At 47.1% G+C, this 17,961-nt stretch overlaps 1 protein-coding gene across 1 annotated transcript in view; it reads left to right on the top strand.

The window, feature by feature from the left end:
* The first annotated feature begins 8,901 nt into the window (after nucleotides 1-8,901).
* The window catches only part of RAB7B (RAB7B, member RAS oncogene family), a 21,069-nt gene continuing 12,009 nt past the window's right edge, over nucleotides 8,902-17,961 (top strand). Inside the window, exons 1-4 of the mRNA XM_039881750.1 lie at nucleotides 8,902-9,103; nucleotides 15,504-15,572; nucleotides 16,114-16,240; nucleotides 16,959-17,174. Of these exons, the coding sequence (XP_039737684.1) occupies nucleotides 15,520-15,572; nucleotides 16,114-16,240; nucleotides 16,959-17,174 (396 nt within the window). The 5' untranslated portion in view covers nucleotides 8,902-9,103; nucleotides 15,504-15,519. The remainder of the gene's footprint in view (nucleotides 9,104-15,503; nucleotides 15,573-16,113; nucleotides 16,241-16,958; nucleotides 17,175-17,961) is intronic.

Genomic DNA, 17,961 nt, shown 5'->3' on the forward strand with positions numbered 1-17,961 from the left:
CCCCACACACCTGTGTTATTTCGAAGCATAGCATCACATCACAAATCATCACATCAAGGATTTATCCATCAATCCTTCTAACAGTCTTAAACAGGCAGTGTTCAGATGTTCCTCATTGTCTCGTAAATATTTGATTACGTTTACAGCTGACTTTTTAATATCAATATCCAAACAAAATTCACAAATTGCATCTATTTGACATGCCTCTTATATCTCTTTTCATCTGTAGAGTTGACCACATTCTGAATTTTGCTGGTTAAAATCCAGAGGTGTCATGTAATGTGGTTCTCTGAGTCCATCTTTCCTATAAAATGGTAGTTAGAACCAGAGGCCTGATTTGGTGGCAAGAAAACTTCATAGATAGTGCTGGGAACATCTCACCGTCTCCCATCAGGGGCAGGTAGTGCCTGGTGCCTCCCCTGGTGAGTGGGTCCCGGACCTGTCAGCCTCATTATCCATAACAGATTTCCCTTTGGTACTTCACCTAAAGGTTTCAGAGGCCACTAATGATCATTGCTTAGATCCACACTGTCATTGGGAGTTGCAAAATAGGGATTTTTCTAATTCTCTAATTCCTCCTGTATTTGTTAGCTGAAATTCTTCTATGAAAAATAACGTTTTCATCAACTGTTTGCTCACCATGAGGTACAGCTCATACAGGAAAGGCAAGATTGCTTGCTTTTTTCCCCCTTTATTTACCAGTTTCAGAATTATGAGTGTCTCAACTTACTGCAGTTTTTTAATGCTCAAATCACTCCACCTTTAGCAAGTTGAGTGTCCCTTCAATTTAGTTCCTGAAAACTTTTGATCTGACTCAATACAAAGAGACGTCTGGGCCCATTTTCCAAGCAGCGCTGGTTCCTTGTAATGTGTTTATATGTTTGTTGTAAATGAAAATATTTCATAGTATAAGGTGGGGAGGGAAGGAGAAGAGAGAGAGAGAGAGAGATTGAGAAACTGACTCTGAACAAACCCCTTTCAACTTTGGGGTTTCCCCACCCGGAGGGAATCGACTTGGAGAATCCAGGTCTGAGCTGCATCCCACTCCAGTGGGATCTGTTGCTTCCAGAAACAACTTGTCTTTCTTTTCTTTTTGCCTTTTTCAAAATGGAATTACCATCATGGTTTTTCTTATTATAAAATACATGAAAGTCCTCCATGATCCTCCCTCTCAGAGATAAGCGTTATTATCAATTTGAAGTTGTTTGACACGGACTTTTCGTGCATTTATAAACTGACAGAGGTGGCTGTTGGTAAGGAAACCTTGTTCTTTCTACAAAAAAAAGGAACCATACTTGTCTCTAAATTGCTCTTTTCATTTAACAGCAGATTCCACGTCAGCGCAGACAGCTCGTTCCCTCTGACCCCTGTACTGTGTCCATTTATTTATCAAATTCTCTCATAATGAAGATTAGATTCATTTGGGGGTTACTTCGATTCCATCCGAAAAACATTTCTTTTGTGCCAGGCACTAAGTGAGGCACTCTGAGAGCTACAAGACAACTGGGACAGGCCCAGCTGCCACTTTGGGCAGCAAGCGTCGTGGAAAACACACCAGGCACACAGATAACCTCTGTTATCTGTTATCACATCTGCCCTCCACCCCTCATCAAACTGGTGACCTTGGCTGACTACTTCATGTCTGTGAGATATCAACCCCACAGAGCTGTCTCTAAGAGTCAGCTAACCTGAGTAGAAGCGCTCATCCCGTAATGTTTGTGACCTGTCCCCGTCATGGTCAGAGCAGATCACGGCTACACACATATGCACACTCTTTTGTTTTGATTTTACTTTTTTTTTTTTAATTAAATTATTGCTTTCAGAGTTAACTCAGAACAGCCTGATCCAAATAAGGTCACAGTGTAGTAGGGCAGTTAACAACAAGGCTTTGGAGTCGGACAGGTCTGGACTTGATTCTTGATGCCAGCTGTGGGACCTCTGCACCTCAGTTTGTTCATCTGTAGAATGGACATGGTAATAGTAACTACTTCATGGGGTTATTGTGAGGATTCAATAAGGGCGTGCAACACTTACCTAGTTTATAAGCCTGTGCTCACCCAAGGACCAGACCTACACTCAACATAGGCAAATATCATAAAAGGCAGAAGCCCTAGAGTAAAAAGGTTTTATGACTTTTCCTCTAAAACAAAGCACACCAAGAGCCAAGGAGGAGCCAATTGTTAGATAGCACCCCTACAGGCTTTCTCCCTAAGAGTGATGTCTGCAGAGCAGGCAGCCTCCCTGAAGTGGTGAATGTGCCCGGGAGCCTGAGTGGTGGAAGCCTGGAATATGAAAATGATGCTTAAACCGCATGTGCAGGAACTGAAAGCTGGCTGTTTCCAGGCTGCCCTGAGTCAGTTTCCAGGCTGCCCTGTGCATGTTGGTCCCTCAAGGCAGAAGTGACGCTTTCGGTCAGCATGGACTAAACTCCCACTGGTTGTGTAACCGACTTAGCCCCATTAGCTGCTTTGGGTTTTCCAAAACTGACCTTTACTCTTTATGACCTTCACATCATTGGTGTTAGCCCTGAAATCTATGTCCTTGTCCCATGACTCGTGTCTGATACTAGGTCACAGATCTCTCAGGGATGGGCCAAGAGCTTTGGTAAAGCTTCACTGTGCCCTAGGTATTGTTTTAAAATGTTATATTTGTTTCCTCGGGCTGCCGTAACCAAGTACCACAAACCGGGTAGCTGACAACAACAGAAATGTATTGTCTCACAGTTCTGGAGGCTGGAAGTCCAAGATCAAGGCATCAACAGGGTCGTTCTCCCTCTGAAATTGCCTCTTCCTAACTTCTGTTGATGGCAGGAAATCCTTGATGTTTCTCGTCTTGTAGCGGCAACACTTCGATCTCTGCCTCCGTTGCCACACGGTCTGCTCCCTGTGCGTTTCTGCCTCTGTGTCTCTTCACCTCTGTTATAAGGATACCAGTTATATTAGATTAAGATCTGCCTTACTCCAGCGTGAACTCACGTCAACAAATTACATCTTCCACAACCCAATTTTTAAAAAAAGGTCATTCTGACATCCCGGGGATTAGGACGTCAATATATCTTTTAGGGAAACATTTTACTAACTGCTCTTATATTTGATTTTTGGCTTCTTAAAGTCCTTTCAGGAGCTTTTGGTATTGTGTCTTTTGTTTCTTCCCCTCCTTCTCCAACAAATCTGTGAAGCGGGTTTTATGTCCCCATTTTCTAAATGGGGAAATTAGCGTTTAAAACAATGAAACAATCTGTCAAAAGTAGAGGTGACAGTAGAATCCACGTCTCTCGCTTCCTAGTCCACCGCTTCTAAGTTACCTCCTCCCCCAAGCCCAGGTATTTGTCAGTTCAAGATATCTGAAATGCGAGGATTGTAAGTAGATTCCAGTCAGTTCCCACAGTATTTATTTTTTAAAATAAAAATGCATTCGCTAAAAAAAAAAAAAAATGCATTCGCCGCTTACATGTCAGTGGGTGCCTATCCTGTCTCCTCCTGAATAGAAACAAGGCCTTGCTAAGGAGACTCCGGGGAGCCATTTTTGTCGTGCTGAGCATAATGTTCTTGGAGGAATTGTCCCTCTCCTCTTCTAGGTGAGCCTGGCAGGCTAACAGTCCTAGGTTCCTGTCACCATCACTGACATAACAGGGGAGAACACAGGCCTCAAGTCACACCAGTCAGGCTCCCTCTCCCGGGAAGCGAACACTGAGTGTGACCCCACAGGGAGGACGGGCGCCTGGAGCTGAGTTGTGTGTGACAGACGCACAGAGAGAGACAGTTCCCAAGTCCCCAGTGCTGAGACCTCCAGCGCTACCCGGCTTCTGTCCTTCGCAGGCCGTGTTGCTCATCTCTTCCCACTGCTTCTGTTCTCTACTGAAGAACTCTGGCACCTGCCTCCTACCGTAGGAGGGGGGCCGATGACTGTCCTGCCTGCTGAGGGTGTCAGCAGTCTCAGGACTGTGACGTCTGATTCCTTCTGTAAGTAAAGTTCAAGAGCAGGCTCAGCATCTTTGGCTGGGAGCTCATAAAAGAAGAACTTGCACTTTGAAGGATGGTAAGGGTAGAGGCAACATGTGAGAATTTGCTCAACACCCCACAAACCTAGGCTGTGTAAAAGACACCAGGGCTTGACCGCAAGTCCAGGCCTCAGGACCACAACAAGCTCCTACTCCTTGGCTGCAACACCCGCCTCTTGTCTTCTCAACTCTTGCGAGGTTATAATATGCCACTAACTCCTAGAACAGATAAACCTCCAGTCAAGGCCAAGCACTGTGGCTTAAACAATGAAAGATTATCTCTCATTCATGAAGAGTCCCGTGGAAGAATTGCATAATTCAAAGACCTAGGCCCTTTCGTCTTATGGTTTCCAAATCCCCTGGGACCTCAGAGTCATTCTTTCTGTCCTGTAGACAGGAAAAGAGTGTGGCAGATCCTGCAAGAGGTTTTACTGGGCCAGGTCTGAAAGAGGTTAAGGTACCAACAGAATATTTCCTCTACATCTGTCCAACTTGAGCGCCAAGAGGGCAGGAGCTTTGTGTTGCTCACCATTCTGTTCATTCGCTGAAACACAGTCCACGGCCGCACCTATCCACAGGGGCTGGAGATGCCGTCCAGCTGCGGCGTGGAGGTGTCAGGGGCTCTGACGACCACCAGCAGTCTCTGCCTCAGCGGCCTTGACCTTTTCCCTCCCGCTTCGTACATGTCAGTGTGTCTCAGGCTCTGCCTCAGCCCTCTTCTCTGTCCCTCTCTCCCCTGCCCTTTCACACACAGGAGACCATGTGCCTCCGCGTGAGTGTAACCTATGGAGGCAACCCTCACGTCAACATGTCGAAATGAACGATTTACAAAGCTATGACTTTTCCGAAATAACTCCTACATCTTTGTTTCTCGTCCTGCACTGTGCAGCCTGAGCTCTAGTCCTGCCATTCATTCATTTACCCAACAAATATTTACGGAGCCTTCTTTTGGTCCTGGTTCGATAAGGGGAAACTTTTTTTAAATGCCTGAGTCAGAAGCTTATATTTAACATTGTATTGGGAAGTTTAATTCAAAGGAAGCAAGAGAAGGGAAGTAAGGAAGCGAGACAAGGGGAATAAGTACGAGGTGAGGACAGATTTGCAACAAACACAGCTGTTGCTGGGCTGGCGCAGAATGGTCTGATGGCAGCGGATGAGAGTGGGGGCGGGTTTGAACTTCTATCTCCTGGTTACCTTTTACTCCTGTCTTAACTGGTCAGAACCCGCCCATGAGCGTTTAGCCCCTCCACTCCCGATTCGTATTCCTGGCCTCTCCAGGAAGCTACTAGGAAGCCAGGGCCACCAGCCTGGGTGTAAGCCTAGCGCTGGCTTTTTCTCAGTCAGCACCCTGCTGGCAGGCTCCTTGACCTGTAGATATGGTTCTCACAGATTCAAGACCAGGGAGATGGCTTAAGCTGTCATCAGAATTGCTCTGGCTGGAAGCAAGACAAGGGGCTGTGGCTGGGTGGGGTGGGGGCAGTCAAGGCCAAGCACTGAGCAGTGTGGTCTGGGGACAGAAACGTGAACAAGACAGTGTACACCTTCGACAAGCTTAACTGGTGTCATGGAAATGTCCTGCTGGTACATCGACCTCAGTTTAGACAAAACAGAAGCCCCGTATCCCCTTCCAATCTCACTGTGTTTCTCATGTCAGTTAGGGGCATCATCGTCCCCTCGATTATGCAGGCTCTTTCCTCCATTCCTGCCTCACAGTCCTTCCCACTTTCCCAGGACATCTTCAATTAATATTAATAAGAACCCTCTAAATGCTCGGAGTGAGAGAGGAAAGGCGTCTTGCTCCCCACGGAATACCCAGCACCCAGCTCCCCGGTCCTCTGTAACGCCTGCTGAAGGATTGAACTCGTCAGCGATTTCATATTCACAACAGCCCCGTCGGTTCTGTCACAGATTTGCTTCTGTGACTGGTCTCCTTGTCCCCATTCCCCTAGTCATGACCTTTCACCAGGAGTACTTCAAGAACACCCTGATGCTCTGATTCTGGTCTCTCCTCCTTCCAGACGCATTTCTGAAACCTGTCTCCAATCGCTTCCTTCCCTTGCTCCAGACTTCTCAACAGATGCCTCCTGTGCACCCAATGAAGTCCAAGTCGACATGACTTTGGGGGCTCTCTAGGGCCTTGCCTCAGGGTGACCTCCTGTCCATTCATAGCTCATCCACCCTGGACCCAATGGAACCATCCTCATTTCCTCCCAGGATTTTTTCTACCCTGTTCGCCAGCGGAGGACACTCACCAAAATGGCCCCTTTTCAACGATTGTTAAGGGGCATTAGACACAGTGCCGAGAAAAACCAGATAGGAATCTCAGTCCCGCAGGACACACACTGCGAGGGGGTCGCCGACTTGGAGCCTCATGTACTCTCTTCAGCCGAAATTCAGTGTCTCTTCTCCTGACTACCTAGGGCCCACCGCTCTCCCGAGTCACTTCTTATTTTAAACTCGACTCCTTCCCCTACTTACAACACACCTGCACATGTTCAGATCCTGTGCATCCTCCAAGCTCTGATTCAGATACCTCCTTTCCATAAACCCTTTTCTTCCTCTAGAAGAAAAATTCCCACAACCCTTTAGCTGCATTTCTTATATCATTATTTGTACCATGTCTTATTTCCACTGGTGAAATGCAAATATCCATTTTGCACCCCCCCGACGAGTCTGACAGACTCCGATAATTGAATGAATGTATGCAGGAGGGAAGGAAGGAAGGACATTCAATGAATACAGTGTCAGAGCCTCCCCCGCAGGGTAGAGGCTGGTCATCGTTCCTCCCTGGAGCATGTGTAAGAGGTAGAGAAGGGAAGTTGCTGACTCTTGATCCATGTGGACTGAGGAAGTGGGGCCTAGAGGCCTGAGAGTGGTTGGTGACTTGGCTGCCAAAGGTGTTAAGGATAGTTCTGCAAACATCCCCTAAAGGTGTAAGTTTCAGTTCCATGTTCAGAGGCTGTAAGGACTAGCTGAGGGTAGCTCACTTCCCCTATCCCAAAGGACCCACGGCAGCAGCTCCATGGTTGCTTTTACATGTTCCCTGAAAGAGGCTCACATGGGTCTCTGCAGGCTCTTGTCCTCAGCCTCGCTCTTCTCTCTCTCTCTGTCGCTGTGTCACACACACACACACACACGCACACACACACGCACACGCATCACACACATGCACACGCACACTGTTTAAAGCCTGGTCTCAGAAAAGTATGTGTCTGGGAAGAGAGTGGATTCTAAAGGGCAACAATTTAAGAATAAATTGGCCATCATAAACGGTGGTTGTCTTGAGGGTGGGCCGAGGCACCTTTTCCCAAATAAGCAAAATAGAATATTTTGAGGAAACACATTTTGCAGTTTTTTCAACTTCAGTGGAATATTATTAAATATTAAAGTCCAAAATTACACTTCAGGGAAATCGCCGCGCCCTCCCTCCAGGTGTATTTGCTAATGGGAACAAGGAAATGACCTTCAACTGGAGATTTCTTCCACTAAAAACTCCTTACCAAGCCTATATCTGGCACTGTGCGTCGCTGAGTGTGGGGTTCAAGGTTACTAGCTCTGCCTTTGAGGAATGTGTAGTTTCGTTGACCATAGACGGTAGCAGCATCAGACTCAACACTGGCCACAAGAAAGAAGTTTTTGACAGGAAAGATTATTAAACATAGGAAAGGGCCACAAAGGAGGAAAAATCCCATCTCAAAAGGAACGGGGGTGAAGGCGTGCATCGAATATATTACAAGCCCTAAGAGGATCCCCTGGAATCTGGTGACTCACTTAATTTGGACATGTCTAAACTCACTTTGTTTCCCTTTTATCTGAAGAATAGAGTGAAGAAGCAAAACGGAGTCACTGCCATCGAGCTGCTAAATTACTAAAATCAAGGAGGCTGAAGAGTGAGGAAATTATTCTGATTTTGTTTTAACTAGTCTGGGAATTTAACTTGAGATTTTCAGTCCTGCATCGATGCCTGGATGTACATCACACCTCCAGATAACCCTCTGACTGCCCCCACACCCGCCACGGTGGATTAAGAAAAGAGTGGTCAAGTATCCAGACCACCTGACATCCAGTAGCCAGACCACCAGTAATCTAGAGGATGACCATCTTGGACCAATCCAGAGGCTAAGGATGCAGGACTGATTCTTCTCGAGAATATGCTTTTTACTATAAGAACTCTTAGCTTCCCTTTCTCCTTTGGAACACTTAAAGACCCTTGAATAAACCTTTATCATTTATTTCTAGCCAAAGCCACCAGACTCTTTTTGAGTTCCTTTGACATGTCTGCCAATCATAGTTACCCAAAGCATGGTTCCAGACAGTTCAAAGAGATACCAAAATTAGTCTCATACTAACAGCATCTTAAATTGCTATAGTCTCCTAAATACTTCAGGTTGGATCACATATCCTCATCTGAGAGGCCCAGGAAGATGTCGGGACTTGCCTCCCATCTCACGAGTCTGGTGTGTGTGGTGGTGGTGGTGGTGGCGGTGGTAGCTGTAGTGATGTAGTATGACGTGGTGTATACAGTTTTAGGGTGAAGGCAAAGCGTAAGAACCAGAACCTCTCCTACCCAGTCTGGTAGTGGGACCAAATCTACTACACATGTGAGTCCAATACTTCAACAAACAAAAGGGCCCCTTTGCTAGGTGGCTTCCAGGAGCAGGAACAGAAGTTCCTAAAATCAGCCAGAGGCTTTTTATGGTGTCGACAAAGCCATGTTACCTGGCAGGTCCTCTGACTACCAGCTCCTACCCTGAAGTCTTCCATCCCTCATCATCCCCTAGGGCAGAGTCCCTGTAAACTAAATTCTCACGAGGCCCGGAATCCAGTCAGCTCTGAAGCCTAGCTATTCCATTCCACCCCACCCACTCCACCCACACAGCTGAGGTCACCCTGGCCCAGCCTCTTTTGCAACTTTCCCAAGTCTGTGCATGAGAGGGAGAGAAGGAAAACCCAGAAGGAAGTGGCTTGGCCTCAACAGACTCTTTTTGCTCCCAAAGCCTTTTTCCTCTGACTCGGCTTAGACTGTTCTTCTAAAAGGAGACCCCCAGACTCAGAGAGAACTCCCACCTGCCCTCGGAGGCCGAATGCCAAGCAGCCACACCTGTAAGTGTGTATGTGTGCGTGTATGTATTTGTGGTGGTGTTTTTCTTGGTTCTTGGTTCTTCCGTCTGTCCTAGCAGCCCCCAGAGGTATTTGTGTTTTGGTGGGGAGGAGTAGAGTCAGGTAATGAAGGATGAGGCTTAGCATCTGGCAGCTGAGGGCTTACATCCGGCCCTAAGACCCCTAACTCCGGAGAAACTCCGTCGGCCTGGCAGCGAGTCAAGCAGAGAAGACTCTCCGCCCAGCCCAGGGAGCTGGGGCCCGGCTCGGGTCTCTGCACAGGCCATCGGTCTCCAGCAGGAAGGCGCAGCTGCTGGGACAGTCAGAGGAAGGGCAGCTAGAAACTGGAGCCTTTCAGGAGAGCTGTCCTGCTAGAACCGGAAGTCCCCTTGACACATCGACAGGATGCCTTCTGAGATGGAAGCATCTCATCCAAAGGGTCTCATCAGGGAAGGGGAACTCCTAGAGTAGGAAGTGTCCTTCTTCTAAATCATAAGTATGTCTCTTGCTCTGCAATGCTAGGTGAGCCAATGAGTGGAATCAGACAGACCTGGGTTCTAGTCTCTGCTTGCCTCAGGAATCCATTGGGCTGCCACAGCGTTTTGTAAATTGCAAAGTGCCCTATAATTGCCAGGTACCGTGTATTAATAAAAGTAATTTATTTGGGCTTACCGATCAATCCCCCATATACAAGTGCCTTAGAGATAGCAATTGGTCTATATCCTCAGACCTTCATAGTACTAATATATATTAAGCATATAGTATATGTGCTGGATGGATGAACAGATAGATGGACAGACGGATGGATGGATGGATGGATGAATAAATGGATAGATGGGTGGACAGATGGGTCAGGTGGATGGATGGATGGGGATAGGTGGATGACTATTTATTGAAGACTCAATATTCCCAGCATGGGTCAGGCTCTTTGGAGGGATACCGAAAGATGTGAGACACGGTCCTGCCCTCTGGACGCTGCCAGTCCACTTCAGGAGAACTTAAAGAACAGGAATGCTGAGCTTCCTGAAACCAGGGTTGTGGGTGCTCTTCCCAGAAGGAGCATGTCTAGACCTGCTAGGATTTAGGTGGGTAAGGCAGAGCTGCGAGCCTTCCAAGGAGGCAATAAAGGCTTGTGCTCCCTAGATAGCCTCTTTTCAAAGACAAACTTTACTCCCAAGATTGTAAATCCCATTACTTTTAGGGCGGATATATTTGTCATTTTCCAAGGCACAGGAGCAGGGAAGGGAGGCACTGAAAGTGGAGTAAGATGAGGGGAGTGGAGAGACTTTGCCTGCTGCAGAGTTCTCATCTGCCCCCGCTCACTGGTCTCCCGTATCCCTTCTCCTTGTCACCCCACACAATCGAGGCAGAAGGCTGTGCCCGGGTCCTGGTTGAGGCAAGTGCGGTAGGGAGAGAAGGAAAGTGGGAATGTGAGAACAGAGCAGGGCCAAAGGGTTCTTGTAAGACGGGCCCCAAACCCCAAGGCTTTTTAATTTTAATTTTTTAAAATTTTTGTGAGGAGGCATCAAACCAGTCTTTCTGACTCCTCAGGGACTGGGCTACACTGTAGCTTTGGCAGATAGGCAGGGCCTGTGCTCCAATCTTAGAAGTGCTGCCAGGCAAGAGGGGGAGAAGAGTTAGTCACAAGCAATGCAGAGCAGTGGCCTGCAAGGTCTGCTGTGTGGACCTGAGCTGGCTGGAGGCAGGGCCCTGCAATCGAAGCCTGCTTTTCACTGTTATTTAACAGTGGAGGGCGATGACTCAGCCTGGCCTCTAGGAGGATGCCCTGGTTCGAAGCATCTGAGTCATCTGAGTGGGCAGGAGGAGGCCTAAGAGGACAGGCTTTGCCAAAGTTCAGTCAAGTGAGAGCAGAGAGGACATGCGAAGGGACTTCGGCCACCATCTGAAGTCTGCACACGCCTCCTCGGCGAGCCCAGCCGGTGTCTACTCTCAAGCCACCCTCCCTTGTCACCGATGTAGTCCTGGTCACCCTGTTGCTGCTGCCAGTTATCCTGGGCCCAAGGACCTGGCTATTTTAAATAACAGCCTTTGCGAATTCCTGCCCTTCTGGGAATCGGCAGTGGCAGCACACATCCAGGGGAAGAGGACCAGGTGGAAGTGAGGTAAGGGGAGCTCAGGGTCAAGGCTGAGGTGAGTTACAAGGACCTGGAAAAGAAAAGACTCAAGTAAAATTCGAAGAGAAGACTTTCAACCACAGAAGGGCTGGCATGTGGTAGAGGAACTGAGCATTTCTTGTGAGCCCCCACCCCGCCCTGGAGAAATCCACCCCTGGGGGTGGGGAAGAAGCTCTGTGGAGGCAGGTCTGGCTCTATCTTTCCATGAATGTAGTGAAGACAACTCAAGCACTGGGTAGGAGATTGCACTATATGACCTTTGAGGTCCTACCTGCCGCTTGCTAACGTAGGCTCCACTAGGAGCTTGAAATCAGCCATGGTGAGAATATTTACACCATAGAGCGTAGGAGGCTCTGCAAATCTGCTTCCTCCTGGCCCCCTAGCTGTTAACCATTTTCCTGGGTCTTCCTCAATTTGGAGAGCCAGTCGTGCTATGAGAACATGACACATGCCATCCTGCATAATTTACCACAGCCATAAGTGACGTCTATTTTACCAATGAAGAAACAGACTCACCAAGGTTAAGTAACTCATCCAAGGTCACAAATGCATGGAGGTGGGATGAGAACTGACTTCAAAACTCATGATCGCTCCGTGGGACCAGGCGGCCTTCTTCTCCTGCCCCAGACACAAAGTGATTCGTCCTGTCAGGAAGTCACACTCAGATGACAGAGCTGCCATCCATCCACATGCTCTTTTAAAAGAAATGTTAAGTCTTTATTTGATACTTTTTAATTATAACAACTTAGGCTTGTGTAACAAATTTTAACATAACATACATAAAATAAGACAATAACTCCTAGCCTCTAATCTAACTTTCTTCACCTCCTAGTAATCATTTAGTGTGTATTTATCTGTAGCTTTTAGTGTATTTACAGGACAAGCATATAATATAATATTAAACATATAGTCATACACATAGAATTGTTGCTTGTTTTTATACAATTGGGGTCATACCATACAAAATAGTCTTTTTTATTTAAATTATCGTTATATCTTCCTACTTCATTACTTCATTCTCACTCAAAGTATAAATAGAATATAATTTATGTAGAAAGTGTCTTATTGATGGATATTTAGGTTACAACAATTCTCTTCAGCAATCATTTTTGTACAAATGTGTGTTTGAGTATATGTGTATTTCTATAGCACAGATTCCTAGAATTAAAGCCTACGGTATGATGAGCATATTAGTTTTGATATTGTCAAATTGCTCTCCAAGAAAGATGGTGCCAATTCATAGTCCATCAACAATGTATAAGAGTGTTACCCCTATACACTTGCCAGAACTAAATATTATCATCAATCTTTTTAACTGTTGCCATTCTAGTGAGTTAAAAAAGTGGTATTTTAAATTTGCATGTCTTTAAAACTTAGTAAGGTTATCTTTTCAAAGCTTACTACTAATCATGTATAAGACTTCTGCTGGTTACTCATTCATATTCTTTGCCCACTTTTATGCTGTATGTTGTCTGTAGACTGCTTTACACATAGTGGGTACCGTTCCTCTGTTGTACATAACACATAGACTTTCTAGCTCCTCCCCACGTGCAGTCTTCCCTTCGTATGTACACCAGCTCTGCTGCTCCATGCCAAACGCACACCACCCAGCCCCCAAGCCTCTCTGACAGGGGCCCCGAGTGGCAGGGTGCGTGACCCTCATTCTAGTTTTGCAGAAGGCACTAGGACCTAACAGTTAAGGGTGGGATCTCCGGTGTTAGGCCTGAATTCAAATTAAAGTTCCAATTCCAGGATCTACCTCTTATGGGCTGTATCTCTAGAGATGAACTACTTAACGTCTTGAACCATCTGTTTCTCAGTATTAAAATAGAGATAATAATGTCAGTCCCACAGCCTATTTTTTCATGTGCTAATAATAGTCACAAAATAGCTAACATTTCTTGAGCCCTTAGTTTATACCAGTAGATGTATTAATAATGTATGATATCGTTTAAACGTATTAGAATAACGTATTAATCCATTTACCCTCACACTGATATACATATTATTTATTTACATATTCACAACGCCCTCTCTAGGTGCCAGGAAGTAAATGTCAGCTTACAGGATGAGCCACGTGGCCGTGTCCCAGCGTGAACGTTGTCCTCCGCCTCACTGCAACGCCCCTCCCACTGTCACTTCTGTCACTTTGGTTGCCTTTCTCTCTATCTCCTCCCACTCTACTAGGGTTTGGTGGGGCTCACCAGACCTGAGCACAGTGCCCTGGGCCCTGGGCACACACATTCTATGCATTGGAACTCAGGAGGCCGGGAGGCAATGTGGCACAGAGGAGCCCCCTCTGGCCTCCAGTTCAAACACCAGCTCGTCCACGTGTTACCTGCGTGGCCCTGGTTGAGTTACCAGTGACCTGGTTTCTCTGAGCCCCAGTCATAAACATCTCATAGGGCTATGGGGAGGATTCCCTAAGCTCTACGGATGCCTCCGAGCAGCCCACTGGGGGTTCCTTCCCCACTTCTCCCCCTTCCCCTTCCACGACCCCGCCACTTCCCTTTTGTTCTGACTCCCTTCCCAAGGCACTACATTGGCTTTTGAAGCTAAGTCAGCACGCTGGTACCAAAGCCTTTAGGAAAGAGCTCCCCACTGCTCCCCACTCCCCTTCTGGAGTGGTGGCTGATGCTCAGAGGCCTGTGCCTTTCAGGACTTTCTGAACCACTCTCCCTTGGCTGGTTTCCTGTGGGCAGACACACCCATGACAAAATGCCAGCCCCAGTTAATACCTTGAGTCCTCTTCCTCACACGTCTGCAGCATAGGACATGTTTCATGAATGAATGAATGAATGAGTGAGTGAATGACAGGATCCTCGGTCTGATATTCATGACTCCTCTCAATCTTGCTCCCTCTCTGGGCTTTCCTCTCTCCACGTCCTTCGCCTCGCCCCGCCCTGAAGCAAACCATCCACCTTCTCCACTCACCTGTTCCCAAGTCATTCCCTTTCAGAGGGTCCTTACCTCCCTCTGAAATACCAGCCCCCAGCCACGGCTCTCATTTTGTCTGGGCCCAGTTCGGTTGCCGGCTTCCCTCCCCCACTGAATTCCCACAGCACTTCCTCTGTGCCTCTGTTGGGGCATCCGACACTTTCCCTCTGGAGTAATTGCTCAGCCCCACCCTTTCTCCCCGGGAGTGGGTGGGGGAGCTGTCCTCTTTGCTTCATATTTGCTCCTCTCGTGTCTAGTGCAGGGCTTCGCATACAGTAGACATAAAATAAAATGAATAAATATATGTAAATGTATATATGTATTTATAAAATGCATGCAAACACATATATTTTTCTCTTCTAGAAAGAGTATATGTTTGACATGTTTATTGTAAAAAAGTGGAACACACTAAAAGGCATAGAGAGCAAAATTAAAATCATATTATGTCCTACTACTCAAAATTAACCACTTAAATTTTTTATATATTTCTTTCCAGAACTTTTTCTATACAAGTAGGAATTCATTTTAGTATTTGGGGTGGTATGGCATACACGGTTTAGTGTCTTCTGTTTTCCGTTTAGACCCTATGGCAGCGCATACCCACATTATTATAATATGCTCGAAATCTCCTTTCTGATGACTGCTTCATAGTCCATGGTGTGCCATGATTTATTTAACCACTTCTTTAATGTTAGATGTTTATAAATAATCCTGTGAAGAACATTCTTGAACAAGAGTCTGCCCGCATTTCGGATTATTTCCTTAGGACAAATTCCTAGAAATGGAGGGCAGGAACATGTTGAAGTCTCTCACCACTTGCTGCCAAGTAGCTTTCCAGAAACATGTACCAATTACAACCCCACCAGCTGCCTTAGAGAAGAGCTTTTGATTCTGCAATTGCAGCAACACCTCGGCCTGGGGGAGGGGCTCTCTTCCATCCAAAGCCTCGCAGGCAGTCCTGACAATGGACCCCTTGTCCTGCCCCCATCTCCTCTTCCCACACTGCCCTCCATCCTGGCTCCAGGCTTGACTGTCAGCAAGGCTTTTGTTCAATCCTCTCTGGCCTTCCTGGCACTCCAGCCTGCAGGGTTTGTAGAGCTGAAGAGTGACAGATGCACCTGTCTTGTGGAGTCACCACCCTTCCAACCTTGGGGAAGCTCCCAGGGTAAGTTAAAGGGAGGGTACGTAAGTGTGGCTGAGGTATCCGCTTGTTTTGGGGAACAACCTTGGCCCCTGGCAGTGATCTACACATCTAGGAGGGGAAAGCAGAGGCCACCTCAGCCACAGAGGACTTTCTGGCCGGCATGTAGACTACTTCTGTTTCCTTATAGGTTCTGAAGCCCTTCCATGAATCCCCGGAAGAAGGTGGACCTGAAGCTCATCATCATCGGAGCCCTGGGGTATGCCAAGCTCAGTCTGGGGTCTGGGGGTTGGGAAGCAGCCCCTAGCCAAGGGAATTGAGACCTCCTGGATGTGTTCCCACCTCTCGTGGGTCCCCCCTCTGATTCAGGGTGGTGCCAGGGGGAGCATCCCACCCCAAGGAAGAGAGCTCTGGTGGGAGAAAGAGGCTGGGGGCAGACTACCCGGTTTCTGGTCCAAGCCCTGCAGTCACAAGCCACTTAGCATCTATCTATCTGCCTTCCCATCTCCTGCCACATACAGGAAAGACCTGACCCTTGCTTTGCTTTGGGGACTTGGGTCTCTCCAAACCAATTCACTCACTGGTCCCTACTTCTGGAAACCATGCCCTACGTCCTTGTTACTCGAAGTGTGGTCCTTGGACCACAAATGTTTGACATTCAGAATCTCAGGGAGAAACAGTGGTGAGAGGGGCATGGTAAGATCTTAAGAATGGTATGAATGTGTGTGTGCGTGTGTGTGCGTGTGTGTGTGTGTGTGTTTGTACATGTATGTTCACGTGTACCTGGGTTTTTCCCTCAGTGTAGGAAAGACCTCCCTCCTCCACCAATATGTGCACAAGACATTTTATGAGGACTACCAGACCACACTGGGGGCTAGCATCCTCTCCAAGATTATCATACTGGATGACACAACTTTGAAGCTACAGGTGAGCAGCTCTCCCTTTTCTTCTTCAACATGCATGCCTGAAAATCACCTGATGTTCTCTGGACAACCACTCACACAGCAGTGTGTACCATGAGCTAGAATGGTCTAGAGCAGACATCAGCAAACTTCAACTTATGGGCTAAATTTGGTCCACCACCTGTTTTTGTCAATAAAATTTTATTGGTACACAGTCATGCCCATTTGAGAGCATGGTCTATGCAAGGTGCTTTCAAACTACAGCAATATAGTTGAGTAGTTGTAACAGACATTATGATCTACAAAGTCTAAAATATTTACTACATGACCCTTTATAGAAGAAAATTTGCTGATCCTTGATCTAGAAGGAAGGGCTCTAATCTAGGAGTTGTGAGGCCCCACTCCTCTCAGATTCCCTGGAAAACTTGGCAAGTGGCCTTGGGCAAGTCACTCCCAAGGTCCAAATCTGTCATATAGGAAGAATAATACCTGTCCTGACGACCGAAGGGAAAAACAAGAGCTCAGGTGTAAAACTACTCTTGGATGCTAAATGTTGGTGCCAAGATACTGTAGTGTACACGAGTGACAGGGTCAAGATGCCTGTGTGTGAAAGGACCACATGCATCTGTGCTGGGGCTGTCTGCTCCCTACTCAGAAAAGCAAGCTTTGACACAATGTGACCCAACTGGGCCTATCTCCAGCCACTCATCACAGCCCCACGGTGCATCTGCTCTTCCCCCCAGATCTGGGACACAGGAGGACAGGAGCGATTCCGCTCCATGGTGTCCACATTCTACAAAGGCTCCGATGGCTGCATCCTGGCTTTCGATGTCACTGACCTGGAGTCCTTTGAAGCCCTGAATACCTGGCGGGGTGATGTTCTGGCCAAAATCATTCCTGTGGAGCAGTCCTACCCCATGGTGGTGCTGGGGAACAAGATTGATCTGGCAGACCGGCAGGTACCATTCATTCATTTATTCATTCATTCACCAAATGTATGTGAGCACCAGCTATATACCAGGCACTGTGTTAGGCCCCACGCTACCTTAAGTAGTGGATATAGACACTTTAAAAGACAATTGTGATACAATACGGTAAATGCAATGATAGAGATACACCCTGGATATTTGGAGACCACAGAAAAAGTGCATGTGCTCAAGGCCAGAATCTAGAAAGGGCTTCCTAGAGAACATGGCTTCAAAGCTGATGAAACAGCATGAGCAAAGGCCAGAAATAGCATGATGTGAGCCAAGAATTGAGGTGATTTTGTCTAGAGACAGGGAGTAGAAAAATTAAGGCATCAGAGGTAGGCAGGTGGCATTTATTAACCTATAGAACAGTATTTCTAACCAGGGTCAGGTAGGGGGTCTGCAGTTATACATACTTGAATCTACAAGCCTTCTGAGAAAGTAGCATATAGTTTTATTAGCTTAAGCATATTCTCCTCATCTGACTAACTGCTTGATGGTTCTTCTGCTCCATGGCTGCAGCGACCCAACTCGTGTAGGTGTTTACTGCAGCGGCACTGGGCAGAGCTCTTTTCATCATTGCCGACTAATGAGAAAGGACTAGAGATAGACTTAATTTGTAAAAGATGCTCTGCCTGTTGCCTTTGGCCTTGGATCCCTCAGATGCATGTCAGACATAAATCCACTGCAGCCACCAAACTCCAAGGGTCAGGTGTTAAGTTTCCCAAGTTGCCTCCTGAAGCCCTCTTTTGGCTGGAGGTGAGGCCTTACTTGTTCT

The sequence above is a fragment of the Pteropus medius genome, unplaced genomic scaffold, assembly GCF_902729225.1.
Source record: "Pteropus medius unplaced genomic scaffold, Ma_sr-lr_union100, whole genome shotgun sequence".
In the NCBI taxonomy this organism is placed as follows: domain Eukaryota; kingdom Metazoa; phylum Chordata; class Mammalia; order Chiroptera; family Pteropodidae; genus Pteropus; species Pteropus medius.